General features: G+C 47.2%; 1 protein-coding gene and 1 long non-coding RNA gene across 3 annotated transcripts in view; one reads left to right on the forward strand and one right to left on the reverse strand.

Moving 5' to 3' along the window:
- The window catches only part of LOC131480824 (uncharacterized), a 41,605-nt gene that overhangs the window by 14,968 nt on the left and 10,772 nt on the right, over nt 1-15,865 (forward strand). The gene's annotated exons all lie outside the window — the stretch shown is intronic.
- On the reverse strand, nt 1,147-15,287 carry LOC101528755 (butyrophilin subfamily 2 member A2-like). Of its 2 annotated transcripts, XM_004598450.2 has the most exons (7): nt 15,218-15,287; nt 11,336-11,683; nt 7,736-8,017; nt 5,186-5,353; nt 4,731-4,751; nt 4,610-4,636; nt 1,147-2,134 (listed from the first exon to the last, which is right to left on the reverse strand). In XM_004598450.2, exons 1-7 carry the CDS (start codon nt 15,285-15,287, stop codon nt 1,494-1,496), a joined length of 1,557 nt encoding a protein of 518 aa, XP_004598507.2. In that variant the 3' UTR covers nt 1,147-1,493. The 2 variants fall into 2 exon arrangements, with proteins under 2 accessions (XP_004598507.2, XP_058523007.1); XM_058667024.1 differs by lacking the exon at nt 15,218-15,287 and having other exon boundaries at nt 4,731-4,746; nt 5,127-5,353.

Raw genomic sequence — 15,865 nt, forward strand, 5'->3', positions numbered from 1 at the left:
ACTCCCCATGTGAGCGCAACGGCCAGTGCTGCGCCGATCCAAAGCCGGGAACCAGGAACCTCTTCCGGGTCTCCCACGCGGGTGCAAGGTCCGAAAGCTTTGGGCCATCCTCTACTGCCTTCCCAGGCCACAAGCAGGGAGCTGGATGGGAAGCAGAGCTGCCGGGATTAGAACCAGTGCTCATATGGGATCCATGCGCATTCAAGGCGAGGACTTTAGCTGCTAGGCCACGCCGCCGGGCCCAATAGCTCTTTAGTTTTAATTAGCTACATATTGACAGCTGGAGAACAGAAGAGTCTCATGTAGGTGAGCATAGAAATCTCTAGTAATTTAGCAAGCGAAGAAGACATGAACTCTGAGTCAGAGCAGTCAGGATGTCTTACTCTTGTGAAGTCTAGAAAAGAACTTAAGAGGGAGATTGGAAAACACAACCCTCTTAGAAGGATGATTAGTGTGGTTCAGGCTGATCAGCTAGTCATAGCTCAACCAAGACTTTTCCTTGAATGCTCCAAACTTCTGAATTAGTTTCTATTTTTGTCAGAGGGAGGCATATAAGAACAGTGGCCTTGAGCCAGTGCAATGGCTCAACTGGCTAATTCTCCCCCTTCAAATGCCAGGATCCCGTACGGGCTCTTCTTTACGGTCTGGTTGCTCAACTTCCCATCCAGTTCCTTGCTTGTGGCCTAGGAAGGCAGTGGAGGATGGCCCAAATTTTAGGATTCTGCACCTGCATGGGAGACCTGAAAGAAACTCCTGGCTTCTGACTTTGGATCAGCTCAGCTCAGGCTATGTGGCCATTCAAGCAATGAACCAGTGAATGGAAAATCTTTCTGTCTTTCCTTTCTACAAATCTGCCTTCATATTAAAAAAAAAAAAATAGAACTAAGTGTTGACTTGCTGTTCATTGCAGGGACATGCATGACAAACAGATTCAGATGCATGCCTATCTTTTTTTCACCCCAGATCTGGGCCTGGGACATGCATCTGGGATATTTTGGTTGGGTGGAAATGGCCCATCTGCTCTAAGAACCCACAGTTGTTATAGTGCATCTTGACTATATTCATGACCCTGCCTTCGCTACCCATTTTAAACTTCAGGCCTCTGGTTCCACTTTTCATCTCTGACCTCCATTTACATGTCTTCCTCTCCAGGAGGCCATGTAGTTTCTTTCTTACTCCTAATCCTGGTACCTCCAATTGTTTTGGCCTCAAATATTCAGCTTCTGGTATCCTGGGTGGCTCAATGGTGCCCATTCTGACATTAATGCAGACCTTCTGACCATCCCATTCTCAACACTTTTGAATTCATGACTATGAAGTGTGTTTTCCCAAGACTGGATCCTGTCTGCAAATATGAGCTAATGAGTTGGTAAAAGCCACAACCTTGTGAGGAGGAACAGTGGGGTTGGGTGGAATGTGGACATACAGAAGATGGCTAAAGGTGTCCTGTGACCAGAAGGAACGTGTCTACTCTCTGCCATGGGGTGCAGGACTCATGGTAGGCCTTCTCTAGAAATGGTTCTGAGACGAGGAAATTGGTCCTGTGGGGGCTGGTGGGATTTTGGTCTGTGCAAGATTAGGCCTCCCTCAGGCACAGTGATTCCCCGAGCCCCTGTGAAGGCTGGGCAAATGACAAGCGGGCTGTCATCAGAGCCCAACCTGAAGAAGGGCCTCAGGGGCCCAGAGAAGGCCGGCGGAGGGCATGTATAGATGTGTGACCTGTCCCTCATGTTGTAGAAGGAGACATCCCCAGCTTCGTAGTCCAGGAAGACGGCCACCCGGCGGAGGCGCTCTCGGAGTGGCAGGATCATCTCAGGGGAGCACAGGGCCCGGTACTGGTTGCCAAACATCTCCAGGGTCCAGAAGCCATTCTGAGGCAGCAGTAGAGCCTCACCCTTCCTGTCCACACTGTCTCTGCAAACCCCCACTGCCCACACCATTACGTTGTCCACCTCCACCTCCCAGTAGTGCCGGCCGGTGGCGAAGCGTTCCTGACCCAGGACGCACGGCCGGCAGCTGAAGCGCTCAGGGTTGTCGGGCACGCTCTGCCGGCAGGGGCCACGCCTCACGCTTCTTGCGTCCTCTGACAGGAAGAGCTCGGGATGAGCAGTGTCTGCATCCAGGACCACATCAGCTGCAGAGGAAGTCTCAGGTTTAGGTCTTGGGTCTCAAACAAGAACCTCTGGGGATGGGAGGAGGGAGTTCCTGAACCTCCTGAGAAATCCCAGCTCACTGGCGAGGGATCGCACCGAACAGGGGCCTTTTTCAAGGAAGGCAGCTTCATGCCAGTCAACTCACAAGGAGTCAGTCATTGAGCTGAACTGCACTTCCATCTCTCTGGTGACAGGAGCAGTAGCAGAGAACTGGGGTTCTAGAAAAGCCAGAAAGCTTTGCAAATGAGTCCAAATGAATGGCTCCCAGTTTCTTCCAGCATTCTCCCAATTGCCCCTTTTCTTTCAAAGGTAGATGATCTCTGAGATCCTAGTCAGAAACTCTCTTGGAATTGGGCCACTGCTTGGGATAGCCCCATCCTTGTCAGAGTGCTGGTTGGCATCCTGGCTACTCCACTTCCCATTCAGCTTCCTGCTAATGTACCCAGGAAGGCAATGGAAGATGACACAAGTGCTTAGTTCCTGCTACCCATGTGGGAGGTCCATACGAAACTTCATGCTCCTGTCTGGCCTTTCCCACCCCAGTTGTATTTGGGAAATGAAACTACAGGTGCAAAATCTCTGTCTCTCCCTCTCTGCCACTCTGCCTTATCAATAAATAAACTAAAAAAACAAAAAACAAACAAACAAAAACAAACAAAAAAACCAGGACCAATCTATTCTACTTGGCTTAGATCTGTGAGGAGGTTTTATCTCCCACTCTAAGTCAGGAGGAGCATCCCACTGCAGGATTTTGGATGGTGTACATCTCTTCATTGGTCCCTGTGCTTTCTCAGCCAGGTGGCAACTGACTTAAGCAACTGACAAGGATGCAATTCCATTGGTAAAGATAAGGATAAATCTCCCTAGCAGCCAACAACTCCCAACCAGAGTTCCTTTCACAACTTGGTCTTGCAATCTACACAACAACCAGCCTCTCACAGTACAAAAATGCTTTAGATCCCAGATCTGCAGATACTTAGGCTAAAATGACTTCCTCTTTTTATTCAACTGGCTATTTCTGATAGTGAAAGGTTATCATTCTCTGCAAAGTTCATTGAGTAAAAATTTGGGGATTCACCTAAGAAAAGGACCAAGTTCACAGTAACTGGGGAAGCCTGGATTTTTGTTTTTTTAAATAAAGATTCAGGCCCGGCACGATAGCCTAGTGGCTAAGTCCTTGCCTTGAATGTGCCGGGATTCCATATGGGTGGTGGTTCTAATCCCAGCAGTTCTTATGGCCTGGGAAAGCAGTGGAGGATGGCCCAAAGCCTTGGGACCCTGCACTCACGTGGGAGACCCGGAAGAAGCTCCTGGCTTCGGATTGGCTCAGCTCCAGCCTTTGTGGCTGCTTGGGGAGTGAACCAGTGGATGGAAGATTTTCCACTCTATATATGCTTTTCCAATAAAAATAAATAAATCTTTAAAATACATATTCATTTTTATTTATTTGTAAAGTAGAGTTATAAAGAGAGAGAGAGGTCATCCTTTTGTTGCTTGATTCCCCAAATGACTGAAAAAGCCCCAGGTAGGGACAGGCTGAAGCCAGGAGCCAGGAGCTTCTTCCAGGTCTCCCACAAAAGTACAAAGGCCCAAGCACTTGGGTGGTTCTCCACTGCTTTCCCAGATGTATTAGCAGGGATCTGGATCAGAAGTGGCCATGTTGGATGCTGGATTATTTGTACTCTTGAGCAGAATATCCCTTAGGGGAAGACTGTGGTATTCTGGGTTCCCCTTGGCTTGGGTTTCCTTCCCCTCAGGTAATAGGCAGAGTATATGTGCTGTCTTGGGAAAGGAAGGTGTTTATGGCACCTGTGAGGGTACTTCAAAAAGTCCATGGAAATGGAATAAAAGGCTGAGTTGATTTGGGAACAAAAAAAAAAAAAATTGAAATCCATGTATAGTTTTTTCATAATATGCATCTCCATAAACTTTTGAAGACCTTGTATGCATGGATTTCAAAAACTTTTGCACCAAAATAAGTTTATATTTTCATTGTATAAACTTTGTTAAGTGCGCATATAGTTACGCCTCAGGCTTGGTGTTATGTCTTTCCCCATTTGAGTCTTCAGATGTGCAGAGCCTATGCTATTGCCCAGGTTTCAATTAGATAAAACTGAATTGTCTTTTTGTGGATTGATCCAGCACCCAAGAACAACACCAATTGAAATGTAAGTCTTTGGGAGGTCTGCTAAGCTAGATGTATCTCTAGCTATCATGAGTCAAATCATGCCAGGAAAGAAAGGAGCCTGGTGTTGGTTTCAGGGCTGGTCCACAGCTGCCAAAATTCCTTGGGAAGAAGAGCCAGGAGCTGACATTTGTGAGTCAGTGCCCTAACCCTGGCTCTCCTCACCTCACCCCCACTAAGCCTTGGGTCCTTTTCTCCATCTCTCCTAACAACCCCTTGCCTGGCTAGCAGGGAGAAAGTTCAGGGTCATGGGCACATCAAGATCACTCACCGGCATTTAGGAGGGTTCTTCGCCATACTGCAAGGGACAGACAGGTGAAACTCATGAGACAATGACCAATTCGGTAGAACAAAAACTGTGCATGGAGTAGTTCAGCAAAGGCTAGACTTACGCAATTCTTCTTGAAGCTGCCCTGGAAAAGAAATAAAATCGTGTCTCCCACAGGAGAACTCAGAGATTTTTGGATTTGTATCAAAGGAAGCCGGATTGGCCTTTTCTCAGAACATAACATCTCCCTCCCAGCACCGTGGAAATGGTCAGAAACCAGAAATGGTACACCATCAGGTGGCCACTTAGTACTTCTGTAGTCCTACTTTTGTTTGATAGTCAAATACTGCGTTTAGCCAGGGGGAATGAGTTCAATGTTTATAGAAGAGCAAACTCTAAGTGACTAATGGTTAGGACAGGGGAGCTCCAATCCCTGGCTGCTGTCTGTGTATGTCCCTTTCTCAGTCCTGGCTTCTGCCTGTTGGACCCATGTGCTTGGAAGGGCAGTGAATTGCTCTGCTTTCCACCGCTCCTCTGCAGTGCTATTTCTTTCCACACACGATTTTCCCAGACCCTTACTTGCAATTTCTTTCTCTTCATGTTCAATCTCCTTTTCCACTGAGAGAATCTCCTTTTCTCTGTGGAGCTTCCTGACAAGACAGATGCTCCCGGCCACGAGCAGGGTGAGGACAGGGAGGATGACAGCCAGGGTTCCCAGCCAAGGAGATATGCCTGGCGTAAAGGACTCTGAAATGGGAGTCAGAAAAGTCCATTTGGTGGGACACAGGTGGCTAGGCTGAGAGTACCTATTAGAAGCCCAGTGGCAGATCTTCCCACGTTCTTGCTCTCTCATTGTCTTCCCCCGAAGTCCCACGTGGGAAAGAGTTCTGCTCCTCCCTATGACTGCTAGAGAGGAGGGCTGGGTCAGCAGACAGAAAAGCAGTGACACTAGGAATCACCATGGCAATGATCAAGGCAGGAAGGGCTAATCAATCACTCTGACTGCTCTTAGCCACTTCCCTTGGGTTCCCTGCTGGTGATGCTGCAATGCCTTGCTGCTCACTCTGCAGCCTATTCCCTACAGGGTGCTCCAGTAAGATCAGGTGAATTATTTTCCCCAGACTCTCCACTGTTTCCTAGCTCATACAGACTGACAGCCCAAATGTATTGGGGGCTTGGGTTACTGCATGCAATGTGATCCCATTGTTTCTGTGAGTTCGTATTTTCCCATGGCACTCTGCATTCCAGCACCAGCAGCACCCCTTGGGGTTCCTCAAAGCTGCTGGGTACACCCTGACCTCAGGCTCTTGGTATATCCCTGTTCCTGTTTCCTGGGTTGCTCAGTTATCTGCATGGCTGATTGGCTGGACTGCTCAATTTCTATCTTTCCAGGGCAATTTTCCCTGGCTATCCTGTTAATAACCATAATACTCTGCACACCAGGCATGTCCCATCTCAACCTTGCTTAATTTTCCCAATAGCATTCATATATAACCACCTTACATAACAATTCAATTATTTATTTATATGTTTTGATGATTTCTTTGCTTTCTGTCCCTTAGAATGTGCATTCCATGAAGCCATGGGTCTTCATAGATTTTGTTCAGTGATTTATGTTGTTATTGAAATAGTGTCTTGAACATAGGAGCTGCTTATTGAGTTAGTTGATGAAGGAATTTAGATATCTGTAGATACAGAATTTCCTTGGGTCTGTCTCTTAGGAAATCCGACAGGCAGACAGCATCACCAAGCATAGATTGCCACCCACCCCCACCACTCTCCATGCCCTAGATTTGTTCTTTGTTGTTTAAGAATGGCTTCAGGGGTGGGCCTTTAACACAGTTGTTAAGATGTTGCTAGGGACACTGCAGTCATTTCAGAGTGCCTGGGTTTGAGTCTCAGCACTACTCCCAATTCCAGCTCCCTGTCTCAGTTCTCCCTGGTAGGCAGCAAGTGATGGCTCAAGGACTTATGCTGCTGCCACCTGCATGGAAGACCTGGCTTGAGTTCCAGATTCCTGACTTCAGCCTGGCCTAGGTCAAAATGTTACAGGCATTTGCGGAGTAAACCAGTACAGGGAATGTATTTTTTTGCATGTCTGCACTATCTCCATCTCTCTGCCTTCCAAATAAAGTAAATGAATAAATAAAAATGTTAAAACAGTTGCAGCACGGGCTCAGCGTCATGGCCTAGCGGCTAAAGTCTTTGCCTTGAACGTGCCGGGATCCCACATGGGTGCCGGTTCTAATCCCGGCAGCTCCACTTCCCATCCAGCTCCCTTCTTGTGGCCTGGGAAAGCAGTCGAGGACGGCCCAATGCTGGGACCCTGCACCCGTGTGGGAGACCTGGAAGAAGTTTCAGGTTCCCCGGCTTCAGATTGGCACAGCACCACCGGCCCGTTGTGGCTCACTTAGGCAGTGAATCATCGGACAGAAGATCTTCCTCTCTGACTATTAACACCACTCGAGCACATATCTCAGAGCATGCCCCACATCCGGGACTCGGGGTGGGCGGGAAACCGGGTGGGGCTTCCCCCTCAATATCCCCCTTTACCTCAGATGCAGGATGGAAACAGTGTGGACATAATAGTATTACCCACTTCCCTATCCCCCTGAACCTTTTTTTTTTTTTTTCTTTCTTCTTTTCTTTTCTTTTTCTTTCTTTAACTGTAATTAACTATGTAAAGATTGTCAACAACACAATAAAATAGATTATAAAAAAAAAAAACAAAACATACAGAAATTTAAAAAAAAAAAAAAAAAAAAGATCTTCCTCTCTGTCTCTCCTCCTCTCTGTACATCTGACTTTAATAAAAATAAATAAATCTTAAAAAAAAAAAACAGTTGCAGCACAAGGGAAGTAAATGATCATATTTGTTCTTAGAGAAGTGGCTTCCACTCACGAGCTTCCAGACAATCTGATTTTCTCCTTGTGACAAGGAGAAAGGCCCTCAGATTACTCAGGGCCCAGATCCCTTCCAACTCCCCAACTCCTGTCCCTGTCACCCCTTTCACCCACACTCCTGTTCATGTGACCCCACTATCCACATACAGCTTGCCCAGCCTAGGCTCTGATCTGTTCACTTACGACATTGTCTCTGTGCTTAGTTTCAGGCGGCAGAGCACTCACCTGGAATGAAAATCACAGTTTCCTTCTCCTGGCCCAACAGGGTGTTGTTAATGGAGCAGGTCATGTTCCTCACAGAGCTGTCCTTGACCAGCACAGCAGTGATCACTGAGAAAAGGCCATCTGCCTCTACAGTGTACGCGTCAGTCAGGGCAGGCAGGACCTCACCGTAGGTGCCTCTCCACAGTGCATGGGGCTCTGGGAACCACCCTTCGGATGTGCACTCTAGCAAGACGCCCCCATCCTCATGACCCTTCATTTCGATGCTGGGCTGAGAGCCCAGGCCTGGGGAGAAAAAATAGAGCTCACACCAAAGGCAGTGGGGTCTCAACCAAAGATTCTTAGACCAGCTGCTATTGCGAGGGTGCAGTGTGGGGTGGGGTGGAAGTAAAGGGAGGGGAGAGATCCCAGGGAATGGAGAGAGAGTGAGCAACATGCAGGCACATGAAACCTCATGTTCCACATCTTCCCGCAGTCCCCCTTCTGCAAAGGGTGGAAGGAATGAGGGAAAGGGGAAGAAGAGACGGCCAGCACCAGAGGAAGGATGAAAGGAAAGGAGAAAGAAACTTGATATTGATATAGACCAAGAGACCAAGTCGCCAAGTAAACTAAGAAGAAAGCATCACATTGCACACTTTCTGTATGCTCTACCAAGAGGTCCTGTGGCAGTATTTTGCATCTGTGTGTCTACTGCAAATTGTTCGTTCCATTTATTCTGTCAAGGACTTTGTTTTTCTCATTTTCAGAGGTGTTTCCAGTCTAAACCAGAGACACATAGCTTAAGGTTTCACTGTCAATTTTGGGGATGACTTCGAAGCAGACCTCAATTTCTTAAAGTTCAAAAGTGCATGGACAGGCCCCAGCTCAATAGTCTTACTGGTTAAAGTCCTCGCCTTGCACGAGCTGGTATCCCACATAGGCACCAGTTCTAATCTTGGTGGTCCCACTTCTCATCCAGCTCCCTGCTTGCAGCCCGGGAAAGCAGTCGAAGATGGCTCAGAGCTTTGGGACTCTGCACCCATGTGAGAGACCTAGAAGAAGTTCCTGGCTCCTGGCTTTGGATTGGCTCAGCTCCAGCCATTGTGGTCACTTGAGGAGTGAAACAGAGGATGGAAGATCTTCCTCTCTGTCTCTCTTCCTCTCTGTATATCTGACTTTCCAATAAAAATAAATAAATGTTTTAAAAAAAGAAGCAAATAAGGTGGGGCCTTGTTGACATAGTGAGCAATGCCTTCACCTGAAATGTGGGCAACCCCATCTCCTCCTCCCCTCCAAAGAAGAGCGCATGGTGGCATGCACGACAGCCAATTGGTGGAATAGAAAGATATATTTTGATCTCAAGATACCATCGTTTTTGTCTAGTTCAGGGCTTTACATCACAATATCCACCCCATAACATGAAAGGAACTAATAATTTATTGGACTATAGACAAAAGTCAGCTGGCAAAGTCAACCCTTATCCTGTTCCACAGATTTTTAAAAATTATTTATTTATTTATTTATTTATTTATTTTAATTTAAAGGCAGATCTCACTGAGAGCGAGGGAGAGACAAAGAGAGATCTTCTATCTGCTTGTTCAATCCCCAAATGCCCACAATGGCCAGAGCTGAGGTGATCCAAAGCTGGGAGTGAAAAGCTTCCTCCAGGTCTCCCACGTGGGTGTAGGGGTCCAAGGATTTGAGCCATTCTCTGCTGTTCTCTCAGGCCACAACTAGAGAGTCGGATCAGAAGTGGAGCATCGGGACATGAACCAGAAGAGGACTAGCCAGCTACATCCCCCGATCCACAGATGTTTATCTCCCAGGAAGAAGCTCAGTCAGATGATCAGTTAGTTATAACTTCTGAGAATATTATTACACTAGAAAGAACTGGGTGTGCTCAGTAACAATGTGTGTCTGAAGACCATCACCAATGATCCTAAGAAACCAGACTCTTCTTATATTTGATCCTTAAAAAGGTGTTTACTGGAGGCTGGTGTGATGGCTCAATTAGCTAATCCCCTGCCTTTAGGCACTGGCATCCCATATGAGCTCTGGTTCATGTCCTTCCCTCTATAAATCTGTCTTTCCAATAAAAATAAATAAACCTTATAAACATTATAAAAAAATGTGCCTGGTCCTGGGAGACTCTTTGGACATATGTAATCATTCAAATCTCTTTGGAGCAGTTGAGGCTTTGTCAAGTCTACTCAACAGACTGTACTAATGACTGCAAATTAAAACACTCACTTAGGTCTGACACTTTCTGGTCAACTTGATTTTTGCCCAGAGACAGAATGAGAGAGATCTAGTTTTACATTTCAAGATTCTTATAGAAATCTTAAAAGTACAATTAGGATGAAAGCAATTTTGTAAACTTGCAGGGAAAAAAGTTCTGCCACACATTCCACAGGCTCAGTCAAGCCAAACATGAGACTACGGACTTCAAGACGAAAATCAGTCACCCACCCACAGAACAAACAAACCAATAATTCTCCAACAAGGAATTCAGAGTAAGGCAGGTCAGGCCTGGGTACTACTGACAGGACAACAAAGAGCTCCTGTCACACACACACCACAAATGGTCAACATGCAGAGTTGCCAGGACACAAGGGCGGGAAGCCCTCCTCCCCTGGCATTTTATCTGATCAGCCATTAGATTCTCTCAGGAGCAAAAGATGGAGTCTCCTACCCCTCATAATCTGAGACCCCTGGGGAACTCACATTCTCCCTAAACTCACTTCCACTGTGCTGAGGGATTGAAGTGCCACTGCACTTTTGCAGATCCTTATATTCTTCAAATTGTTCCTCTAAAAGCATAGTACACTTACCCCTAGGAGTGAGAGCATTCCTTCAAGTGATACTTATGATTATGTTTTAAAGACTTAATTATTTACTTGAAAGACAGAATTTCAGAGACAGAGAGAGAACTTCCATCTGCTGATCTACCCACCCACTCCCCCAGTGACCACAACAGCTGGGGCTGGGCCAGGATGAAGGCTAGGCAGAATCGAGGATCTTGGAACTCCATCCCAGGACCCAAGTTCTTCCACTGTTTCCCCATGCACATTAGCTGGGAGCTAGATTGAAAGCGGAGCAGCTGGGTCTTCAACCAGTGTATATATGGGATGCTAGTATCATAGCTAGCACCTTAACCTACTATGTCAAGCCACCAGTCCCTTAAAACCATTATTAATACATATGTAGAAATCTCAGTTTAAAATATCACTTCTATTCTGAAGCCTTGTCCCATGTCTCCAGGCTGAAGCCTCTTATTTGGGTGGATCACCAGATGTAATATATACTCTGACTTCATGTATAATCATGTTTTAACTGAGATAGCTCCCCTTACCTTCAAAGTGCTTGGTTGCAATGATCAAGAAGACCTAAAAACAATCTGTAAGGATGGAACATTCTTCCCTGGCCTAGACCTCAGCTGTGTTCCAGGGCTGCTAACACCGCATAACAGGGTAAATCCCTGGATAACAGGAAGCCCTCTCCTTGTTTCAGGGCAATCCCAGGCAAATATCTGCTGATCTGAGGTGACCTGGGGTTAGGAGAACAACTGTATCCCAAAGTTGCATTGTGAAGAGGCAACGAAACAAAATGAAGAGGGAGACACACCTGCCACCATGAGGCGCAAGCTTGCCTCCTCGTAGGACCTGCCTTCTTGGAAGTAGCAGCGATAGGTGCCGTCCTCATGGGCGGTGATGTTGTAGACGACCAGTGCCACATGGCCTTTGCCAATGTTGTCGCTCACAAGGCTGGTTCTTTCTCGGTATTCTTCCATCTGCTCCTCTGGCCTCTCCTGTCCACCCTTATATACAAACACTGCAGGGGAGAACTGAGTCCGGATCCACCGCACTTCCATGTGCTCCGCACTTTTCTCAGGAGAGAGGTGGCAGCTTAACGTGGTATTTTCTCCTACCATGGCCAGGATTGGATCTGTTGGCCCCACGACAGTAAACTGGGCTGTCAGGTAAAGAGGCGTGATCAGATAAAGACTCCAACTGTCAAATAGCTAGAACGGGAAAGTAAGTAGTTTTCCAGAGAACATGAGATTTCAAGGCCACAGGACTGAGGATTCTGGGGGCTGAGGGCTATGGCTGGTGGGCAGCACTGTTGGGAATGCCATCTAGTGAGGCTACTAATGCTTTGGAAAGGAAACTTAGGAGAATCACCCTGAGCATCCTCTATACCCTGTATCCACAAGGGCTTTCCCCGCTATTCTCAATCTACATCAGCAGTTGCACCTAGGATAAACGGAAGATATCTTTTTTTTTTTTTTTGAAATAATGTTACTTAGTTGATTTGGGTACACAGGGTCGAAGGCTACCTTCGACAATGTATAATACCATTGTTTCCACACTAATATCATTTTTCCCCCAGTATCTGGGGTCAGGGGAGAAACAAAGGAAAAAGCCCCACCCAGCCTCCCTCCCATCCCAGGTCCCCAATGTGAGGCACACTCCGAGGGTCCTGCTCAAGCAGTTTTGATAGCTCAACAGTTCTTTCTTTCTTTCTTTTTTAAAATTCATTAATTACATTGTATTATGTGACACAGTTTCATAGGTACTGGGATTCTCCCCACCCCCTCCCCACACCCTCCCCCCATGGTGGATTACTCCACCTTGTTGCATAACCACAGTTCAAGTTCAGTTGTAGCTCAACAGTTCTTAATTGCTGCCAATCTGGCCATTCCAATCGTGATGAAATCTATTCAGAATCCACTGGCTGACATAGTCTCTCCATGATTGGAGTTCTGAGAATGTTGTGGGCTAAGGAGTTAATTAGCACTTGATAAACTGAGCAGTTATAGGGGATTAGTTTGCGGCTAAACGCACCTGGACTAATGGGACTCATTGGCATCTTACTGTCTGGCTAAAGGGCTTGGGGGAAAGAGTATAAAAGAAGTAATAAAGGGAGGCTTCAGAGAGACTGGTCTCCTGTCGGTGCTTCATCCCGACTTTCTCCGTGTCCACGTTACTGGCTCTGCTGGCCGGAGCATGGGATCAGCAGTTCAGTTGGGGGGATCTCCAAAGAAACTTCATCTGAGATGATCCCAGACCTGATTTTTGTGTGTGCTTGCCAGTACAGGGTCTGGCACAGTCCGTCGCCCCAATCAGCTTTTGCACATGCTGGTCGTTGCTATTGCCAGGTCAGTTGTTTCCAGCCCTGTCTTCCACTGGAACCGATGGGTCAGTTGTAGTCCAGCCCAATCCTACCAATTTCATACTCGGCCCTCATGCAAACCAGTGGGAGCTGCAGCCTAGTTGGGGTGACTCCCCATAACCCTCACCAGGCCTGCCCCTACCATAGTTCCCATGCATGCCAGTATGTACCTCAGACTTATTCAGTCTGTCCCACATCCCATTTACCTCTCACACATGTCAACGGGCATTGAAGCTTAGTTCAACCCAACCAACCTACTATCCAGCCCATTCACATACTGGCAGGTGCCTTTCTGTCTAGCCACCCCAGCCCCTGTCCTGATTGTCACATTCTCCAGTGGGAGTGGTAACCCAAGAGGGAGGTGCCCACTATTTCCCTACTAGGTCACTCCCACTCCCAAATTATGCACTCTCCAGGTGGTTCTGGAGTTCAACTTGACAGATTTAGCCCCCAGTTCCATCCTCTGCCAGCTGATGCTGTGGCAAAGCCCAACCAACCTTCACCCATTCTAATTTTTGCTTGCACCAGTCGGCACAGTCAGCCCAACCTGACCCTTCACTGATCTAGCTCACATGAGGCCCACAGGTATTGTAGCCCTGCCTAGTCTGGTCTGCCCCCATCCCAACTCACGCTCTCCAGTGGAAAGTCCAGCAGGGGAGCCCATATTCCCCCTGCTGGCTTTGCCTCCTCCCTTCACCACCCCCCACCCAGGTTCTCACGTGTGCTGTTTGGGTGCTGCAGCCACGTCTGGTATGACTCACTGCACCTTGGTATTCCATAATGTGCACTGTTTTTTTTTTGCGACCAAACCTGGCCTGACCCACACTCTATTCTGGTGCTTGGATTCACCAGCAGGTGATGTGAACGAGTTCAGCCTGGTCTGCCCTCCACCCATGCCATATGTATGCAGGTGAGTATGTTCCTCTGGCCTGGTCTGGGTTGCTCCCTCTTGTGGTTCTTGTGTTCACCTGCGAGGACTGTGTCCTGACAGAGGAGCCTCCCAAGCTCCTCCATCAGAACCTCTCCCTATGCCAGATCTTGCGCGTACTGGTGGTTCTTTGGGCCAGCCCTTATTGCTGACCTTCAGTCCATTCCAGTTCTTGGTGTTGGATGTTTCAGCCCAGCCAAGGCTTGTCCATAACCAAACACTGCTCACACATAGCTCATTAGGGGCAGAGACCCAGCCCAGTCTGTCCTACATCTACCCAGGTTCTCCAGAGCACCAGATGGTGTTGGCGTCTAGCCTAGCTCAGTGTGCCCAGCCCCAGTCCACACTGTGCCAAGGGAGATTGCAGCCATATCCAGACCAGAACGCAGCCCCCACTCAAACGGGAGCTATCTAATAGGGTGTTCATTAGTTAGCTCCATTGGAAATAAGCAGTAACTGCAAAGCATATACAAAATCTGGAACATTTAGAATAATACATGTTAAATATTTCATTAGTTGATGGGCATTTTGGTTGTATAAACTAAAATTGAAGTATAGGTGAGGTGGTCACAGAAGGTGGCTGGGAACTCGCATTTACTTTTAACATATTGGTTACTCATTACTATGTCAATTAATTCCATAATGATGTAAATTTTTGCTGATGGTATGTTGGAGCTTTCAATTGACTGGGATGATACTCTGCTGGCTCTGTCATCAGACCAGAGAGGGTATACCTAAGAAGCCGTTGAACTTGACGGGACAATAAGATGCTGGACTCTATGTTTGGTATACGCTTGCAATGGGGAAATCTCAACTGAACTTGAGCTGTGGTTATGCAACAAGGTGGAGGAATCCACCATGGTGGGAGGGTTTGGGGAGGGGTGGGGAGAACCCAAGTATCTATGTAACTGTGTCACATAATACAATGTAATTACTGAAGTTAAATAATAAATAATTAAAAAAAATTTCATTAGTAACATCTTGCAAAGTAATAAGTGTTTAAAGGTTATTTGGGTTAAATATTACTGAATTTCATTTTGTCTGTTTCTTTTTACTTTTTAAAAAGTTGCTCCTTAGAGTGGGAGAACCCAAGTATCTATGTAACTGTGTCACATAATACAATGTAATTAATGAAGTTAAATAATAAATAATTAAAAAAAAAAAAAGTTGCTCCTTAGAAATCTGCAACTGTGTGTGCAACAGACCCTCACACCGCTCTCCCTGCTTTGTTGTTGAGCAGCGCTGGAATGAATCAGCAGCCACATTCAGAGCAAGGGTGCGAACCAGGGGGAGCACTCGGAGCGAGGATGAAAACTAGCAAGCATGTTCAGCAGGCAGAGATCCCAACCAAAGAGTCAAAGCTACTTTCTGAGGAGCTGATGGGAGCAAGTGGAACATGACCTTACCTGACACGAGGGCCAGCAGGCTGAGAATGGAGAAGAGAAGGGAGGCTGACAGGGAAGTGGCTGGCTCCATAAGTGCTCAGGACAAGTCACCCAGGGCAGTGAGGGCCCCTAGGCTTAGAGGCACAGAGAAGAAACCATTGAAGAGACGTGGTGCCACAGTTGTCACCTATGTCCGACTTTCCTATCACCCCTGTTGGTCTCATCAGTGCCTCAGCATCCGTCTGGGCAGCAGCCTCCGTGGTTCCACGGGGCAGGTATGTTTCCGTAAGTGGATGTGTTAAGCCTTCTGTGGAAGATGGCAACAGCACAGAGAGGTGGCAGTTTTCCACTGTCTGAGAGTCTGGTTTCTTCACAGTCACTTGATATTTTCCCTTCCACCCCTTCCTCCTTGTGGGTCAGACTAGGTGATCCAGGTAAAGGGACTGAAAGGGCACACTTCCCCACAGGTGGACTCCATCCCCTGGGGACCCAGTTTTCCTGTGGGGCAGGTTCAGTCCCCCACCTGCTGTCCTTGTCCTTTGGGAATAAAATGCATCCACTCCCTTTCTACCTTCTAAAATTCACCTCTGAGCCTTCTTTTCTCTTCTGACCCACAAAGGCAGATCCTCGGAGGGTCTTCTGGTGCAGTCACGAATGGAAAGGAAACTG

This window comes from Ochotona princeps, chromosome 1 (genome assembly GCF_030435755.1).
Source record: "Ochotona princeps isolate mOchPri1 chromosome 1, mOchPri1.hap1, whole genome shotgun sequence".
NCBI classification, from domain to species: Eukaryota; Metazoa; Chordata; class Mammalia; order Lagomorpha; family Ochotonidae; genus Ochotona; species Ochotona princeps.